The sequence below is a fragment of the Aythya fuligula genome, chromosome 6 (genome assembly GCF_009819795.1).
Source record: "Aythya fuligula isolate bAytFul2 chromosome 6, bAytFul2.pri, whole genome shotgun sequence".
NCBI classification, from domain to species: Eukaryota; Metazoa; Chordata; class Aves; order Anseriformes; family Anatidae; genus Aythya; species Aythya fuligula.
This window is the reverse complement of record NC_045564.1, coordinates 22,706,878-22,721,952: the sequence shown is the minus strand read 5'-3', so window position 1 is coordinate 22,721,952 and position 15,075 is coordinate 22,706,878. Positions and strand designations below refer to the sequence as shown.

Genomic DNA, 15,075 nt, shown 5'->3' with positions numbered 1-15,075 from the left:
GATAAAAGTAAGGAAGTCTTTAAAGTAGAAAAGATAGTAGGGTCACAAAAAGATACAGAATAAAGAAAAGCAAAAGCTTTAGCACAGAAGTATCTTACTAGAACTGGACACACAAAATGGCACTAAAAATCAGAGCTGAAGGATTCAAAGCACCAGCTGTTCCGAGCTGTTTTGACTGCAGAAGCAATTAGTTTTTCCTTCTGAAATTTACTCATTTAGAAACTTAGATGAGACATTTAGATCTTTTTCAAGTAATAATGGTTGCATACAGCAGCCCCTTGTCACTTCAATGTAATTTATTCAGATATAATTGGTATAGCATTATACAAAAATGTTTTAGTTTATAAGCACATTTAATCAGCTTATGAAAATATACATGTTAAAGTTCTCAGCTTGATAAAGACTTATAAAACTTCTCTATTTTTTTCCTCCAGATTGTGAAAAGAACTGCTAAATACCGTAAGAATGATGTTAATGTAAAAATCTGAATGTATCTGTAACACTGAGTGACTGAGAACTTCTTTATTTATTTTTCATTTCCTTTGCATGTTCTCTTTTTACATCAACTCTTTCTATCCAATATAATTTTAATGAATATTTCAGGATCAACACACTGAGAAGTTTTTATATTTGTCACATCAGAGCAACAAAGCGAAGCAGTAATTAAATTTTAAGCTAACCTAGCTTCCTTTGTTGCTCCAACATCGGAACTGGAAACTAACGTAATAAACAGTGATGGCTACACCCAGCAAAAATAAAATAAAAACAAGTAAAGAGAAAAACATAGAACACATGCTTCCAGTGATGTGCAGCATGCCCTTAGCTCCCTTTCAAGTTTGAGTTGTAAACACTCAGCTGCCCAGAATTTGTCCTTTATTCTCTTAGTAAGAATTATTGCTGCATTGCAGTATACCATTGTATTTACTTTGCACAATCCTGAAATCACCTAGCAGGCCAAATTTCCATTAATTTAAAACCTTATGTTGGGTAGCCCACGTTTTCCTGAAGTTTCTAGCTATCGCACATCTGATTATGAGTGGTCACAGTGCTTCCCCAGGGTCCTAAAGGGATGGAAGATTTCCTCTTTAAGGCTTTTTTGTTTGTTTTTGTTGTTACTGTTGTGATTTTTTTTAAAAACACGTATGTGTAGATTAAAGCATGCATAATATATATCTATTTGAAATAGCAGTATGTCAAACTAATTGGAATCCAACATATAGGGTAAGTCATAAAACAGACCAGAGAAAATCCAAGCATCTGGACATCTGAGGAGAAGAAGGCTTTGCTGAGGCTGGAATATAGGTAGATAGAAAAAAAAAGGAAGACAGAGGTCAGATGCTCTTCAAACATATATGCTCTCCCCTGGGTTTGCTGAGGATTCATGTAAAACGTAAAACTAAATAAAAACATTTATAAAACAGTAATTGATTTGGATTAAAATCTTAAGGATTTTGATCACAAAAGTTAAATGCACTGTCATTTTTCAGTATAGCTTCCAAGTACACTAATAAAATTTCTTAAAGATGTTACATACCTTTGTATAAAGTGCTTTGTTTAGATTCCTGCATGCTCACGTGTGCACATTGCTATACATCTAAAGTAGACTAACAACTGCTTTTTACTAAAATTATTTTCAATTAAAAAATAAAGCAGAACAAACCTTTTATTCTCACCAATGTTAGTAATTATGCTCAACTCTCACACAAACAATATTTCATAATAGTAATATCTTTTGCCATGCAATGCTTTCTGAAGTTAGAATAGCTCTTGTTAGAAGCATCTTCACACTGTCTGATAGGATTAACTACCTGTTTGTTACTGAAACAAGTGCAGATGGGCAGAAATAACCACTGGAAGCATGTTCAAAACTTCGAGGGGTACTGTCGATTTTGTAACAATATCCACCATGTCTTTCCCATCCCTTTAAAGAAATGAACATTGTTTTATGGATTATTATATTGCTGTTAAAAACTTGATCCCCTTTTGTTGTTTCTGTCTGTTCGTCACTTGTGACCCTACAGCCCTCTTCCTTTCCACTGTGGCTCCAGAACACTTACCCTCAAGGTCACTGAAAAGGTGGGTGAATTTAATGAAATAAAGTTGAAATCCTTAAACTGTGCAAAAACTGGCTAAATACACACAGGTGGTAACATCTGTCATGGGCAGGACGAAGATATGGGCAACTTAAAGGCACTCCCTCCACACACTACTTCTGTTTGCATTTTATACTTTGAACATTGATTTACTGACTTAGTCTGGGGGTGTATGCCAAGCTTTTTGGCACGAAGCATGTAGTAGCACTCTGGTTTATAGCTGTGGTAGCTCATTCCTGATATTGAATATCTGAAGTGCAAGGTAAACATTGCCTTGTTAAATTCAGTTAAGTTGCTTTAAAAAAAAAAAAAAAAAAAAGCATTACCTATGCCCTTTGTCTTCAAGTGTAAATTGAAATATGTATGTAAACTCCGGGATTTGGGGGGTGGAAGAGGTTTAAAGTATTGAATAAAAAGCTCCTCTACATCATTCCTGGCAACTACAGAAAAAGCTTTTTTAAAAAATAGCTATGGTGACACAAGGCCTCCTCCTTCACACAGCATGCTCAAGTGCGTTTCTTCCTTGTTCAACTCTTGGCATGTTTAGTCACTCAACAAATTTCCCCTTCTCATTACCACTTCTCTGTCTTTTTTGGCAGGGTAGAGAGGTCAGAAATCAAATTAACTGTGGGAGAGGCTGTCATACAAACAGTCAGAGCAACAAATCACCCAGCCTGGCCCACAGCCACCCAAGCGCTCTGTGGGAGGGCAGGTGAGAAACAGCAAAGCTCTGGTTCCCTTCAGCTGGAGTCCTCCAGTGATCAAGTGAATTGCATGAAATTAAGTAAACACAATCATTCTAACCTCTTGGAAATTTTAATTGGGAACAAATGGCACCTCATAACCTTCCTCTGAAAGCTTTCTTGGTGCCTTAAGTCTGGAGGAAAGAAATTTGACACTAATCTTTATTAAAATTAATAATAACTGTGGAGTAACTAGACGATGGTAAGTTTGCATTGAGGGCAAACACGGGTTGAGAAATTCCAAACTTTAAAGGCTGAGTAATCAGTCAACCAAATGGCATTCAGTGCAGATAAATATGATGTGATGTATTATGGGGACCTCTCCTGTCCCCACCGAATCATTTCATTTGTGCTGTGAGGGACACCTACCTTGCTCCTACCAGACAGGAATGAGATTTGGGGGTTACCTTCCACGGAAACACCAGCTTTGTCAGTAAGTCAGATCAAACATTAAGAATTAGAAGGAGGGAGAGAACAGAGAAAGCAATTATGTCCTTTAAAATTCATTTTTTATTTCATTTTTTTGAGTTGCAGCCCCCAATCTCAAAAAAGGATGTTAGAAAAGAAGGGCAACAAGGATGACCAAACATATGTAATTGCTTCCACATAAATAATAACCAAGTAGGTTGGGTCTCTTCAGTCTGGAGAAGTGATGCCTTAAGGAAGGTACTACACACATCTACAAAACCAGGAGTGCCATGGAGGCAGGTGTGACTACCCCAACAGGAGACTTTGGGGATAACAAATGAAGCTTAGCAAGGAGGAGGTGGATTCAATGTGGAAGACAGTGTTTTTCCACACAAAGGGTAGCAGATTTATAGATATCAGTAAGTAATGTTGTAAACTCAAAGAATTAGAATGAGTTCAAGAGAAAATTGGACAAGCACTTGGAGGGGAAAACCAGTGTGAACTCTTAGATACACAAATCATAAAAGGCTCTGGAACTCCCCCGAATGGTCGGAGGTCAAGGGAAATTGGGGGATGTGTTACCCACATTTGCCCTTTTCTGCTCTTCCCCAGACATTGCTTCTGGCCACTGCTGGGAAGCAGAGCACGACCCGGATGGACCCTTATTCTGAGCAGTTGTCCTTCTCTTTATGAGGTTTTATAGCTTTAATAGCAATTCTCTTCTCAAAACTGCAGTTCTCTCATACTACAACATCCACACAGACAAATGCTTGATTTAGTACTATACTGTTATCTTTTAATGCACTAATTGAAGTGTAGAAGACTGAAGAAAGTTACCAGTACCAATATTGTCAGTTCTGTACACAGAAACTCCCAACTCAATTATCAAACAGCTGACAACTCCACTGCCTGTTTCAAAAGCTGATTTAAAGAAAATGTCTAAAGCTGTTAATTCAGTTTTGGGGAAAACTGCATAGAGAATGTGACCTTTGCAATACAATGTTTATTGTCACTAATAGCCTGCCAACTAGGAAAAAAGAATAGTTGACCTGCTAAGGGAAAAAAGTCCTTAACACTTCTTGTGTTTTCAAAAGACAGAAGTGTAGGTTTCTGCCGTAACTTGATATTGCAAAAACTTCACTCAGCAGAACCACAGAGAATTTTAAGGACTAGTTCATCCAATTCACAAGTCATAAAATCAACATGAGATAAAAGCTCAGTAATAACAGATAAGACTATAAAGCTTTGTAAAAATAAATAATTATGCCCAAGGCCAAAGCTCCCTGAGTCTATCAACCATCACACATGAATGACAGTAACAGGTTAACGAAGCAAAAGATCAAATGTGAGAAACACCAATAGGTACTCTATACATTTAGGGTAGATTAGCAACAGAAAAAAAAAGAAAAAAGTGTAACTGTATGAAATAAAGAGCTAGCCCTAGAAAACTAGGCTGACAAGTAACAAAAATATATATATAGAATATTAAAAGAGTATTGTTAAGACAAAATGTCTGAAATAAAAGGCAACTTTCAGTAAGCTTAGAACTGATTTAACTTGATTAAATCATTATGACTCTTTCGTGTCAGAAAGAAAAGAATCTATAGAAATCAAGAGACTGTAAGAGCATTCACTATGTATTTCTAGAGGGTATGAAACATTAACAAGCAGAAATTTATTCTGAACAGGAAGCTTGCCAGAGCATACCAAACTACTTAAAACCAATGACTCTTAAATCTCAGTTCTGTGCGGTACCCAAAGTTCAAGTGCTGTCAGCTCCTAACTACAACTGGAAGTCCTGATGCTCAGCACATTTTTTCACATGGTCAGGACTTTAACAAACTTTTCTTAACACTTCTAACACATGGCATTCTTGAGTGCTAAAATACATTGGTCCAAATGAATCAATCATCTTTTGGAAATTTTAACCTGGAACAAAGCAGTAATGATATGGCCAGAACGCTATACATCTGGGGAAAAACAGCATCCGGCTCCGGACAGTTTAGCTTCCACCTTCTTACAATTTAACTGAACTATGAAAAGAGGCAAAAAAAAAAATGAAAAAAAAAAAAAAAAAAAAGGAAGAAAATGACCTAAAGGGTAAAGAAGTTAGAGGGCATATACTTTTGTTGATAGAAAAAGGAGAAGAGGTTCACAGAACTTCTCCAATGACAACATTTTAAGAACATAAATTCCACAAGTTTGTTGTTTACACTGTTGTATACACAGGTAAAGGAAGCAATGGCAAATAAAATCATACTTTAAAGAGTTACCTATTACTAGCAAAATGTCAAGCCTAAAAGCCTGAAAACATATTGTAATGTCCTATTAGGTAGCTAGCTGCGCTCCTTCCCGTTTTTGCTTGAAAGTAAAAGGAATGCTAATGTATGAGTAGAAGAGTTCATTCTCCGTGTCAATGAAACCGATTGTTTTTCACCCTGACATTCCTTTTAAATGTATGAAAACCATGTGTGGGATGAGGCATCATATAACAGCCATTATTTGCACAGATGGTGTACAAAAGGGTTTTCACTTTTGATCTAGAAAGAAATAGGAACTTGGGTCACAACTGCTGACAATGCAACGAACCATGAGAGGCATTTGGGGAAAGCTTTTAATCTTGCCTTACATTTTAGTTTACATATTTTTAAGGCAAACAATGCGATTTTTCCTAGCAAAACATGCATGTCTTCAGTATGAAAAATGAAAATTATCTATCTACTCACTGACACCCATATACTCTACACCTCTATTTATAATTCTGTTTTATCAGTAGGGTTCTGAAACAAACAAACAAAAAAAACATTAACTCCCTTACCTCTGGACAACTTGATTCCATCTCAGAAGAAACATTATTAAATTCCCCTGCTTTTTTGCAAACATAGAAAGATCCATCTTCACATTTTTTAACTTTCCAATGTCCCTCCTGAGGGGGAGGAAAAAAAAGTATGTTCTCTACATACCCATTCTCATACATATGTAATACACAGATGTTAGATTATACAACTTCTCTTCCTATTTTAACTTTTTAATAGAAACAAGCAACAGAATATTTTTTCTCACTCTATTCCTTTATTTGCCTTTAGATGGATCACTTACTTCTACCAACACTGATCTGAAAAGTCCTGTTGACAATCACACAAAGGAGTTTGCCTCTTTGAATCACTCCTTGGGATGTAATACATTTTAATTAACTAAAACTATAGGCATGCCAGAATGCTTTTCAGAATCATATACTGAACCTCCTTCCCATCCACTGTAGTTCTTTGTAAGATTAACATTTATCTTTGAACAGCCCTTACTCAAAATACTACAGCATTTGTATAATACAACTTTTAGACATCTATGAATACTGGACATGTACCAATTCTGAACCTTCTTTTCCACTACTGTGTTTTATGCTTTCATTTGTTTGCTTACACTTGTAAAATTAGTAAAATGTAGTTTTGTGTTTCTAAAACCAGGCTTTTACCATTTTCTGCTTCAAATGAGAGCTGACTTTACCAGGTTGTTGTACTTGTTTTGGCTTTCTTATCTATGAATTCAAGATTGCAACTTGGACCTACTGCTGGAGAAACAACAGAAAACACTTCTTGATACAGCTTTCATGCTTTCACAAAATTTACTTTACTGAAAAACTGAACTATAGTGCCACTTAAATCAGGTCTGAGCATATATAAGTATTGTAAATTGTAAAAGTAAAGTACATTTATGACCAAATTAAGAAAAATGCTGCCTGTCATGGTTCAACAGGGCCTAGTCTAAGCTTATTTGAATGTTACTCCCAGTCTTACAACACCTGACTGATTTGTGGGTCAATCTTACCACTCTCAACATCTATAGTTTTATGTAGATCTATGCTACTCCCTGTTTTTGAAAGATGCTTCATGAAAGTTATAAATGTTGACAGCAACATAGAATTAGCACAGTTGAACATTTTTCAAAATATCAACTTGAAGCTTTAAAAACTGGAACTAATGAGTCATGAATTATAATATACACCACTTTGATTTTAAATTACTTTGTCTTTATCAAAATACCTATGAATATTTGCTTGCTTCCATTTGGCAAGCTTTACGTATATAATATTTTTTTTAATTCAACCTCAAAAATAATAATTAACTTTTCTGTGTAGCAGCACAGCAAAATGTACTGGTTTCTAAAGGCTACGTTATTTTTATTTCAGCTTGAATATATTAGGAATAAAAAGACAAAGTCATACTGCAGGTCATGGTTTACAAGAGTATATACAGTGAAAAAATAAATTATTGTGAGGTGAAATAGGAGTGTCTGTCTTGTTCTTTCAAAAGGAAAAGAAAACTTACAGGTCCTTGTGCTGAAACACAGAGTTGTCCTGTTCTTTGAAAGGTATTAGGTTCTTGGCTGTGCCAGTTGGACAGCTTTACTGGGGTGCTATCTGACCACTTGAAAACAACTGGGGTATTATTACTGTATAACCCAATCCATGTTTCAGTTACGTTTTCTGTAAAAGAATAAAAGATTTCATATTTTAATGATGAAGAAATGATGCCTATTGTTCCTGTAATATCAACACCACTATTGAAATTATTCATGGGATTTCAATAAGAATTATCTTATTTCATGAAAAAAGAAATAGTTGTACGAACTTCAGGAAACCTTACTGATGAGATAATATCCTACTTCCCTTGAAGGCTAAATGGTTTCAAAAGTAGATCAACATATGCAATAATATGCTTTGAAACCCAGAAAAATACAAATCAAGAGCATATGCTCTTGAAGCTTGCATGGAGCAGAAAGCCTAACATGGAAGGGAAAGATTTCTTTTCATAATCTTTCATGGCTCATTCAGCTTTAGATTTTCTCTGAGCAATGGCTTTATGTCCCAGTGAGAGCTCAGTTGTAGCCACAGTGGTTGGTAATCCGTGAAAGATGAGTCTTGAGGTTTGACGTAATGCCTTACTTGACTAGCTACTATAGCTAGTGAAAGCAGATGAGCTTTCAGGCACATAAGCCCTTCTCCTGAAAAGAAGGATAAAGGAGGGCTGAAACACCAGCAGCAGATTTTGAAGCTGACTGCAAGCTGACAATAATTAATTCTATCTACTACGACATTTCTGGAAAAAATGGTGTTTGGTATCTATGGAGGGTGCTAACAGAGGTGAGGAAGACAACCTGTGGTTAATCTCCCAAAGAAAGACAAACAGGACAACAGAGAGGACGGGTGGTGTGAGGGAGGAGAATGCGTGATCATTCCAGTATAATGCACCACTTTGCAACCACAGCTGATGGGACAGAGTTGATAAAACATGTCACTATGCCCCCAGCTCAAGGAAGTTACAACTCATGGCCGAACTATGCAGTTCTGCTAGGCTAGGGATGTCAGCTTGAAGCACAAAATATTTACGCTTATTTGCTACTGTTACGACAACAAAACCCTTCACACTGTTGCACCTAAGAGCTTTTGTTCATTACGTTCCTTCTGTAATTATTCTACCTTTTAAGGCAACGTGGACTAACAGAGCTGCTTTAATGGTGTTCATCAAACAGAACTCCAACAACACACTTGCAGCAGCAGAAACTCTGCAGCATGAACAAGGCCAACTTGCAAAGCAAAAGACGCTCTGAATTGTTGTTGCTTCCAAGCACAATTCTTGCATGTGGACAATAATTGAGTATTTTGCAACAGTTTGCATGGAACCAGTCAACAACAGGAAAGGACAAAAGCCAAACTGTTGAGGGTTCCTGAGAAGTATGGTAATGCCCAAGAAAACTGACGCCGTTTTACTGGGGATCTGTGACTTTTGGTATAACCGCTGACTGCCACTTGCCCAGCATGCTCCAGTGCAAGTGCTGCACTCCCATAAAGCACAAGCAGCAGTCTTACAAAAGCCCAGGTGTGAGGTAATCCTGAAACAATAAGGGGAGCATACAGTTTCTCACTGTGTTCCAATATGTTGATTCTTTTCTTTATTATGTTTATTGAAGGCTGTGCCTTACATTTTAAGGACTATTAGAAGAAGCACACATCACACTTTTTTTTGTAAACATCATCTGGGTGTGACACATAATATTGGGCTTACAAGGCCAACAACTTTACATGGCTACACAGGAGAAACACTTCAAGAAACACAGCACACTTTAAACTAATTCTCAAAACTCACCACGTTCAAGCAAGTTACGGAGCAGCTCTGCATCTGCCATGGAGGATATACTAATGAGTCTGCTGTTGTCACTTTGGCACGAGATCAAAGCATCGTTCCAGCTCTTCTCCTCTTTATGAAGTCTATAGCAGTTGCGATTGTGTGGGTACCAGCCAGCATCACAACGAGTGGCATAATACTTCCATGTATCTTTTAATTAACCATGCAAGGTTAGAGTATATTAGACAGAAATACAAAGGATGTGCTGCATTAAACTATTTTCTTATCTTCAGGTGCTCAAAACAGAGTCATCTTAAGGACATAACACATGGTCTACGGATCACTACCCACAATGCAAACTGATTTTTTTCCCACCTTATTTTATGACTCAACCATTCAGGCCACTGGACTAGTACAAACACAGAACTGTTATTCAATTAAAAACTTTCTTTATCTGCCTTATTACCTTTGGGCCTGATCCAAAACCAGCTGAAGCTTTTTCATAGGCAATACCTACAAAGAGTTTGGTAAATCCCTTTTCAGTATCTGAAACAAGTAGGGAAACTTTTTTTTATAATTTATCAGGAAAAAGTTCAACCTATCTAACTTTTCTTATCAAAACAGAAATTAACATTCCAATAAACACAAAATTGCGTTTAAGTTTCCCACAGAAGGGGCATCTGAGACATTCTACATACTATACACCTTACAGTCATTATATAAACACTTTGCTTTTTTGGTATATGAAAAGCATAGCACGTCATAAAAATAACTGCATTTATGCTACTTTATCTTCTGTGGGCAATGGGCTAATTCCTTTCTAAGCTGAAAGCCTATTTTTAAACTCAGAAGTGTTGCCCTGTTGTAATATAAAGAGAAAGCATTCTGTAAACCTCTGATGATGTAAGGAACCAATTAAATGCTACGCATATTGAAGTGATTTGTCAGTTTTAAGACTCTTAACATGTTACCCAGAACTGCATTTGAACAGAAGAAAGTGTTACCACTTCAGTTAATGTAAATGGCATTCAACTTAAATTAGCAAGCCTATACTGCAGCTAAGACTGTTCTCATAAATTTATATTCAGGTAGCTTCCTCTTGTTCTCCATCCATACTCACAAAAAGGACACATTAAAATTGAGATACTTACCAAATGTTTCATGCTTTGTCTTACTTAAATATTTCTTGCATACAAAAGGCAATCCAGATTCACACAAGTAACTTTGCCAGCCGTACTTCATTTTTGAATTAATCACCACACAATGATTTTCGCTAAAACGGTCATCAGAGACATCTGCAAATGCATTTTTTTTGAGAAGCATGCAATTAAAAAAAATCAGTTCTTGTAAAATGGCGCTGTATTCTTATTGAACAAATGTATATAAACAGCCCTGCACACCCAAACTTCTAGGAGTGTTACACCAACCCTATGGACAACTGAACGTTAACCACCGCTTACATATATATGGCAATCTTTCCTTGCCTACTGCTATCAGAGAGGCTAAATCCAGTTCTGGTGTCGATGTTACATGTGCTGGAGGACAGACTTCAAAATACAGCAAACCAAATCTCAAAGCTCATGTTAATGTGCTAGCGTTAATTACAGCATATTCATGTAAACAAAACTCCTTTCCTCCACGCAACCAGCTAGAACATAGTTTTTAAATATGCAGCTGGAATCTCAAAAATACCCTTAAAAGCAAATGACAGGACTATATCATTAACGCTTTGAATAAATGCATCTCCATGGATGCCACCCACATCCCTAGAATGGGCTTTAGTTCATGAATATGAATAGATATGTCTACAAAAAGAGAGGTACACTGGTCCACTTGATTCACTTTTCAAACGTAGCTGTACGAACAGCTCTCTTGTGCTGCAATTACAGAGAGCATGTAATTACACTGCTGCAACAAATCCAAGAGAAATATCTCATACTTGCTCTCCAGTTCACAAACATCAGTGGTGCTCCATCTGACCACTGCCAACCAGTATCTTCTCCCAGTCTATTCAGGCCTGTCCAAAGCATGATGTCTGTGGCGTTTAACTGCCCTGAAACAGAAAAAATAATCAAAATGACACTTCACACATTCCCCATGTTTTAAAATATCTACAGGTATAGATACACTGTCCTGACTTGTAACAATCAGAATAAAACAAAGTTTCACATCTGTCTCCCGAAGGCTCAGACTTATTTTTTTTTTTTCCTGTTCTTGGAAAAAGTCTATTAGTTTGTTAATCAACACAGCTGAGGAGGAATAAACTCAAAAGGTCTGCAACCCTTCAAGAACTGCCCATCCTGCAAACCCTCCCCACATAAGTTGTTGGTGGCCTTAGATATTACATCTTCAACACCAGCTACAGAAACGCCAGCCTGTCTCAGCCTGCTGTCAGACACAAAACAAACAACTTCCAGTCCCTCTACAGCCTGTATACATATCAAAAAGCTAATGAAATTATTTTAAAAACTTCCTGTTAGCTTATATCCTGCAATTGAAAACCAGCAATAATGGGAAGCAATGGGAAAGAAACCTGAAGCTGCCTTTCACAACACGGTTTTAGTGCCCGGTCCTTCACTCAGTCCTCTTCACCAACACCAAAACAGCCACGAAAGCAATGCCATCAGAGGACTATGCAGAACTGGTCTGAGACTTTCTACATGCAGGACACGAAAGAGCTTCTATCTTTTCTACCGAAGAGGGAATACCATCTGTTTATAAAAACAAAGCTGGTTGTTTTTTTTTTTTTTCCCCTATAAGGGTAATTTATTTCAAGCCTGCAGGAATATTCTAGTATTTCAGATTTGGTGAAGTACAGTTTGCAAAGGAAACCTTGCAGGAATAAAATGACACTATGGTGCACTGCTGAGAAGGTAAACATCTCTATAATTCTCAAAGAAAACAAAAACAAACACCTAACAACCCACATGTCCGTAACCACAGCTGCAAATATGAATAAAAGTCACTGTGCGAGCAGGAATTAAGACCATTACAGCCTCACGTAACACATACCACTGCTTTTGAACTCGGATTATTAAGGCTGTAACTTACCTTCATTCTCGCTTTGTCAGGTACTTAGGTGTGCTATGTGACAAAGCCTTGCCAGCAGCAATGGGAGAGACTCCAAAGCTTTTCACTAGCAAAATGGAAATCTAACCACAGGCTTCTTACATGGTCCCCAGAGAAAGTCAAGCCAACCCATTTCCCAGAGGAGCGCAACCCATCCTCACACTGGGGACAGAAGACTGCTGCTTCAAAGTGCACTCTGCACCTTTCCAAAGGCTACAACAAAATTCAACAGCCTTCCAAGACAGCAATCCTATCTGAACACACTAAGCATGTGCCTACATCCACTGTTAGCAGTGTGCTTTGTGTACTCACGGCTTAATTCACTGATGTAGCTCTGCTCTTCCACACTGGTGATGCTGAGCAGATCTCCTCCTTGCATCTGGCATGCAGCCCGTGCCTCATGCCACGACAGCACGGATGCCACGTTGAATTGGTAGCAGAGGTTCGTGGCAGGGTTCTTCTTCCAAAAAGCATCGCAGCCACTCTCTGCTCAGAAACAGATTCATTACCAACAGCACAAGGCTACAAGCTAATCAGAAGTACAGCATCTTTAGAAAATAAATTAATGACATTAGCATCTCAGCGGAAGCATGATGATGAACTCCAGTGTTCCTTTGTTAAAGTATGTATGGAAATATGACGCAAGCTGAATAAAACACTGCTTCATTTTTCAGGTGGTTGATAAATTCTCAGGAGCTCATCTGCAGCTGGTGGTGATTTTCACAGCTTGCATGAAGCCAGAGCTACATTTTAATTCGCACCAGCTGATCATTTATTCCTAAAGCTGGATGTTGGAATAGTCACACTATGAGTGCCTCACCCAACTTATGGAGGAGCAGTCACCTGGATCTCCTTCTACCCAGTACTCAAGAGATTAAAACTATTATAATTACAATATAGAAGCAGGGCTGAAAATACTCCTCATTATAATAGTTCCCTGGAAATTCCCATGAAATTCCCATTATGAAATCACATTTCCAGCTGTTTATAACATGCTTTGGACCAGAGATCTGAGACACAGCCTGAACACGGAGGGCTTTTCCAAACCACTTCTGCTGAGAGAAGATATTTTTTTTTACATATTTATGGAAGAAGCTACAAGTTGCTATTTATAATTTTAATATTCACGAATATCATGTGTCCAAAATCTTTCAAAAAATATTTTCAAAAATATTGCTTCTAAGTGTTTTAGGTCCAAAATATAAGTGTCCAAAGAGTGCCTGGGAGAAAAATGAATATAAAAGATAGAATGAAGTCAAAAGCATAATCTATCTTTGCAGGAGCAATCCCTCTTTCACATGCTCCAGAGAAACCCCCTATGGACTGCTGAGGAGAGCAGAGACAGCCGTGGGTTAGCTGCAGGGCAAGGTCAATGGGTGGCACCGAGCAGTGAGCACTTCACATCCTGCAGCTCACCTCGTGGAGTTGTGCTTTTGGGATGAGGACTTGGGTCTCCAAAGACCATACGTGGTAGATTATATTAAAGCCTGAAGTTTTCTCTCTCTCTTTTTTTTTTTTTTTTTTTTTTTTTAAGAGACATTCCTCTCTAATAGAAGTAATCTTATATTCCAAAATAGAGTCCATGCTAGAATTATTCATAAGGATCATGGATACTGTAGGAGGGAGAGAGAAGCAACATCTTACCAGCATTTGGGCAAAACCCCCATTTTTCATCTTGTTCATAGTAGCTTGTTGTGGCACACCAGTCAAATTCCCTTCCATCTCTGGTACACTCATAATACCACTTGTTGTTATATTTAAATGGAAAAACGCATGGGAAACCAAAAGAATTTCCCAATAAGGTATATGTTTCTGTAATAAAATAAAAGTAGAGATTAAAAGAACACATTGACAGAAATTCCACCCCCCATATTTCATCATTTTTGTTTTTAACAGCAACAATAAAATAAAAATATCTATGGTTATTTGAATTCATAATTAATACCACAACATAGAGACAAGTATGAGAAACATCACTGAACAGAATTTGAAAATGTTAGCTTATGAAATTTATCACCATGAAACAAGGCACATTCCCATAACTTACCCCAACTAAAAAAAAAAAAAAAAAAAAAAAAAAAAGAACAATTATTCTATATCCTATTATCCTGCACTTAAATTTGAGAACAACTACATAAAACTATGGTTAGCATAATCAGGACATGCTCAGATGCACGCTCTGCTTATTTTTTGTTTGCTAGTCTATGATAGACAAGCAATTTAGCATAATTTCCTCTGCTCCACCCGCTCTTGTATAAATGGATTTCTGATGTTTTCTCCATTCTTATTGTCATTCTATGGGAAAGGAAATATGAAAGACAAAGGAAAATTAAATAAACTTTTAAAAATATTTTTTATACCATGGGGAATAGTAATCTAAAGAACTGATGTTATGTACCTTTGTTGTTACATCAATTATTAGCTTATAAAATATTTAAAATGTTGCCCTGTTATATTTTCAGTACTGAGAGAATCAAGTGCAACCCAAAGTTGTAAAAGATTTACCTCAGTATCTCCTTAACCTCAGAGCACATGCTTCTACGAAAGGTCAAAGAACCACAATCATACTTGGAATTAAACTGTTTGCCAAAGATCCCATGCTGATATGCTAAGATCAAAGTCCTTCAACTACAGAATAAG

At 37.1% G+C, this 15,075-nt stretch overlaps 1 protein-coding gene across 2 annotated transcripts in view; it reads right to left on the bottom strand.

Moving 5' to 3' along the window:
- Nucleotides 1-15,075, bottom strand: part of PLA2R1 (phospholipase A2 receptor 1) — a 41,499-nt gene that overhangs the window by 21,709 nt on the left and 4,715 nt on the right. Inside the window, exons 3-10 of one of the 2 annotated variants that reach the window (XM_032189756.1) lie at nt 14,080-14,247; nt 12,748-12,921; nt 11,306-11,419; nt 10,518-10,661; nt 9,388-9,576; nt 7,570-7,727; nt 6,063-6,170; nt 1,809-1,921 (exon numbers count right to left, since the gene is read on the bottom strand). In XM_032189756.1, coding sequence (XP_032045647.1) covers nt 1,809-1,921; nt 6,063-6,170; nt 7,570-7,727; nt 9,388-9,576; nt 10,518-10,661; nt 11,306-11,419; nt 12,748-12,921; nt 14,080-14,247 — 1,168 coding nt within the window. Of the gene's footprint in view, nt 1-1,239; nt 1,292-1,808; nt 1,922-6,062; nt 6,171-7,569; nt 7,728-9,387; nt 9,577-10,517; nt 10,662-11,305; nt 11,420-12,747; nt 12,922-14,079; nt 14,248-15,075 lie in introns of both variants that reach the window. The other variant, XM_032189758.1, reaches the window with a different exon arrangement.